The 4,815-nt window shown below is 39.8% G+C and overlaps 1 protein-coding gene across 3 annotated transcripts in view; it reads left to right on the top strand.

The window, feature by feature from the left end:
• Positions 1 to 4,815, top strand: part of dnajc5ga (DnaJ (Hsp40) homolog, subfamily C, member 5 gamma a) — a 13,689-nt gene that overhangs the window by 3,399 nt on the left and 5,475 nt on the right. For all 3 annotated transcript variants that reach the window (XR_001809060.3, XM_017434902.3, XM_017434901.3), the window contains exons 2-3: positions 2,511 to 2,638; positions 3,850 to 4,063. Coding sequence is in view for 2 of the 3 variants with exons in the window: in XM_017434902.3 (XP_017290391.1) it covers positions 2,520 to 2,638; positions 3,850 to 4,063 (333 nt within the window). In the remaining variant the exon portion in view is untranslated. The remainder of the gene's footprint in view (positions 1 to 2,510; positions 2,639 to 3,849; positions 4,064 to 4,815) is intronic.

The raw sequence follows: 4,815 nt of genomic DNA, 5'->3' as shown, positions 1-4,815 counted from the left end.
GAAGACCCAGGACACGCTGGAGGGACTATGTTTCTCGGCTGGCCTGGGAACGCCTTGGGATTCCCCCGGAGGAGCTGGCCCAAGTGGCTGGGGAGAGGGAAGTCTGGGTCTCCCTGCTTAGGCTGCTACCCCCGCGACCCAACCCCGGATAAGAGGAAGAGAATGGATGGATGGATGGATTTATTTTTTTTGTTTTAGTGCCTGAAGCCTTCATATGATTTCCCTCAGCTGTTGTTTTTGATAAGAAGCCCTGTCTGGAGTTTAAAAAACTTTGAGCCGGCGCAGAACAAACGTCAGATTCTTTTTGAGTTTTCTGCTAATAATAGCTTTTCTCAAGTCTTTGTCTTTGCTGTTTAATTCGACTTGGAAACCTGAAACAACGGAGCGATTTTGATCTCTTCATTGTATAACGGGGTGTAACGATTCACTCAGCTCACGAGACGAGGCAAGATGAAACTGTATTTTTAAGGAAACATCTCCTGACTTCTCTTGATTCTCTTCAGACATTAGAACGGTTCTTTAAGTGGACACAAAAATGATTCATTTAATCATTTCTCGCCTTTTTTTTTGCAACCTAATTATAAAATGTTGTCTCAAAGTGTCAGGTGAGGTCGATGTAGATCCTAAACGAGCTCATATAAGCTTCTCCTCTTTTTCTAAAATCTTTGAACAAGCGGTAATCCCCGTCGGAGCGCTGAAATGTGAAGGAACCATCTGGTGCCGTTCTGAAGGCCTGAACGCAGCATGAGGCTCTTCAGCTGATCAGGGGAGAAACGACAGATGCAGAGACGGAAATGGACTCATTCAGGGCCGTTTCTCTTTAAAAGCTAAACTGATCTCAGGTCAGAAAAGTGATGAACTCTTAGCCTTCAGCTGGAGTTCACTGTGGTTCTAAAGATATCATTTTAAAGCACCGGGACCAAACAGCTTATTACTCATTAAAGCAGCTAAACATAAAAATGATAATTTAAGTGTTTGTTCAAAAAACTACTAAAAGAGAAAGTATTAAAAACCAAAAACAGGAAACCAGACTTTTTAAATGATGGAAGCATTTATGGATGATGCTGGAACTTTGTCAGATTTATTCAACAAATGATGAAAATACAGTTTCATTATTTTAAAAGCCTGAATTCCCTGAAGGAATGCATATCGCCCGCTGACTTTCACATCAGAGTTTTAGATTGAGATCATTTTATCCGTTTTGCTCAAACCTTTAAAACAAAGTGTGACTGTTAGGGATGACCCTCAGCTACTACCACATCAACTATTTACTAAAATCATTTCTTGCCTTCCTCTGCAGTTATGATATTGTGATAAAGTTAAGTTTTCAGTATATTGTGCAGCTTTAATATAAGGCATTAAGAGATATGGATATAGTTGTTTTTGTTTGTTTGTTTATAGCATTAGTATCTAAGTGTTTGTCGGAGTTCATGAGACTCTGTTCCTGAAACTAAAGCTCAGTTCATTATGAGTTATTAGCAGGGATTAATATGAAGTTTGTAGCAGTATAGAGTCATAATTCATTCAGCTAATTTGTTGCGTCTGTAATGTGTTTATTAAAGAAAGTAAAAGTTATTATCTAGCACATCCTAGATGAAGTGGAAGCTTCATATGAAGCATCTGTTTGCTGTTGAAGTTGGAGTGTATGTATATATCTGAGCTGCTGTGTTTGTTTGCATAAATCTGTCCAGTCAGACTCGGACCAGGACGCCGGTCCTCGCTGACGTAGACCTGGATGGGTAATCTGTCCGGTCAGCAAAACGTAATCTTCTTTAGTCAGTGACTGCTGTGGCATTATTGTGTGTCAGAGTAAAAGTCCGTTTGTACCGTCGCCAGAGTTTTAGACAAATCCTTTTGTTCTGTGTTACTGCGAGGCGCCGGGTTTTTCCTCCATGGAGGGTTTGGAGGAAACTCTGATCTTCCCACCGGCTTCCACACAGAGGATCACCTGTTTTCTGCGTTTTATATCTTGTAACTCAAAGACTGATGGTGCAGAATATTTCTAGAAGCCCTCAGAGAGCTCGAACCTCCTCTGAGGCCACGGCGTGATTAAAGAACGGTGCGATCCGAATCATAATCTGGATCAGCACCAGAATTTAATCCTTTGTTTTTTTTTGTGACAACCCCAACATTTCATCCAGATCTGTTCATTAGATTTGACCTGATCTTTGTTTTGTGTGAATTTGCTGTCAGTAAGTTTGTTTTTCCCGTCAGCTGTGGGTAAAATAACTCAAAACAGTGAAAATGTTCGACAGGCAACCAAATAATGAGTTCAAAGCTGCAGAAATAGTAGCTGCTTCTTTGCTTAACTTTGCTTAACAAACTAGTTTTTTCTAGATGCTACGTTTGCATTTTTACTGTGTTTCTGTGCTGCTCCTTCAGTAAACATGTGGTCGAGTTGGATGAAGTGAATCCTGAACAACTCGTTTTTACAGACTGATGGATCTCTGAGCTGTGATGTCGTCTCAAAATCAGTTGTTTTTTTTTAATTAATTTGCTTGTTATTTTAGAAGTGAGCCATGGCTGAACAGAATCCCACCCGTCCCCAAAGGAAGATGTCCACCTCCGGGGAGAGTGTGTACAAAGTGCTAGGCCTGGAGAAAGGAGCTTCAGCAGAGGAAATCAAAAAAGCATACAGGTAATCTGTGTAAACATGAAGTAATCTGAATACTTACTGAACATATTAGGAGTCTGAGCTGCCTCTGCAGAGTGTAATCAGTACTTTTATTTGTATTAATTAACTCAGATTCTTAGGAGAAATTTACAATAATGTCTTCCTAACTGAAGTTACTTTTGTCTCTGTAAGTGCAGATAACTGACAAGAAGGCACTTTGCTGAAATGTAACTAAACATTATTATTATTATTTTGAAAAATGATCAGAAAGGAAACACTTTTTAATCGAGGTCAACAGATATGAGTTGATATCTGATGACTGTTTGTATCTTTGGCCACTATCTATTTTTTATTTAACAATTTATAACAATAATGACCTAAACATATATTTAACAACCTTTTAGAAGAACTTGTACATTTAAAAATAGTATTTAAAAGCGCATTATTGCTTAAAAAATAAATTGTGGGCCACAGTAACATGGCTGTAGCAGCTGCTGCTGCAGCTTGGTTGAACGATTTAACCAATTAAATGGTTTAGCTTTAGCTCTGTTCACCAGGATGACTTTATTAGTGTTCTTTAAGTTTGTAGTTATGAACATTAAGACACTTTTGGTCATTTTATGCCTGTAATATTTGGCACCCACCTTTCATCTGTACAAATAAAGAGAGGCAGGTTATGACCAGGTAACGCAGCCCCTGGTCTTTTCACTTACCTGCTGAGGTGAGGAACAAGCCCCGCCTCTCGATTCTGGTGTCAGGTGCTCTGCCCATTCCAGGCTCAATGGTCCGTGGCAGGTGAGGACTCTGACTGTCAAACAGTAATCAGGTGCTCCATGGCTGAGTGATTACAGGAGCGTCTCTTTTTGCTGATTTATCATAAATATGTGTTACAAAGATAACCACATTCAGGTTGATGGTTAATAATGTGGAAGGTCTCTGGAGTGTGTCCTCCTGGTAAGCACATGAGTGCAAAATAATGATTATTTAAGTGCATTGGTGCAAAGAAGTAACCATTTTGTACCAACTGGGCATGAAACGTCAGCTGGTCGGTATGAAATGACATCTAATTTTCCACAGCTGTTGATTGATTGTTTTATTAGAAAATATTTGTTTAACAAACTGTCAGCGTAGTGAAGTCAGTCGAGCTGAAATGTGCAGAACTTGATGATTTCCTTCAGTTTTACTCAAAAATGTTTGATTATTATCGTTTTTTTTTTCCCTTCCTCTCTCGTCAGAAAACTCGCGCTGAAGTACCACCCAGACAAGAACCCCGACAACCCAGAAGCAGCGGAGAAGTTTAAGGAGATCAACAACGCCAACTCGATTTTAAATGACGAGAACAAGAGGAAGATTTATGATGAGTATGGCTCCATGGGGCTTTACGTGTCCGAACAGTTCGGAGAGGAGAGCGTCAAATATTACTTCCTCATGTCCAAATGGTGGTTTAAGGTTTGTAATGTTGTTTGCCTTCAAAAAACTAAAATCTGAGTTGGAAGAATGTAGCAAAAAGATAATTTCAGAGGCTTTTGTTGTTATTGTTTTATGGTAAATCCTAAATATTTAGATTTATTTTACGCACCGATGCAGAATCTGAAATTACAAACATGGATGGCATTTGGTGCGTTAGCTTTGTAAAGTTTATGTTATAAGAAGACGCTAAATTCACTTTTTAATTCTGCCATCATATTTTATTACATTTGTCTTGTAGCTGCTTTTAATTTCCAAACTTACTAACTGATTTAAAACTGAATTTATCTAAAGTATTAAGCAGTTTGGACCTCAGTTCCCCGCTTTAAAATAGTTGGAATATTTCTTGAAGAGTTTATAGAGTTTAGGAAATCTTTGAAATGCAAACAGTCAGTCGGTGAGACAAGTTCAACGTATGTCCTGTGGACACACATCAGTCCTGTGGACACTTGTCTGTCCTGTGCACACATGTCTGTCCTGTGGACACATGTCTGTGGACACACTTCTGTCCTGTGGACACATGTCTGTCCTGTGGACACATGTCTGTCCTGTGGACACACGTCTGTCCTGTGGACACACTTCTGTCCTGTGGACACATTTCTGTCCTGTGGACACACGTCAGTCCTGTGGACACATGTCAGTCCTGTGGACACATGTCTGTCCTGTGGACACATGTCTGTCCTGTGGACACACTTCTGTCCTGTGGACACATGTCTGTCCTGTGGACACACGTC

The sequence above is a fragment of the Kryptolebias marmoratus genome, linkage group LG19 (assembly GCF_001649575.2).
Source record: "Kryptolebias marmoratus isolate JLee-2015 linkage group LG19, ASM164957v2, whole genome shotgun sequence".
Lineage (NCBI taxonomy): Eukaryota > Metazoa > Chordata > Actinopteri > Cyprinodontiformes > Rivulidae > Kryptolebias > Kryptolebias marmoratus.
The sequence above is the reverse complement of the archived record's forward strand: the minus strand, read 5'-3'. Positions and strand labels throughout refer to the sequence as shown.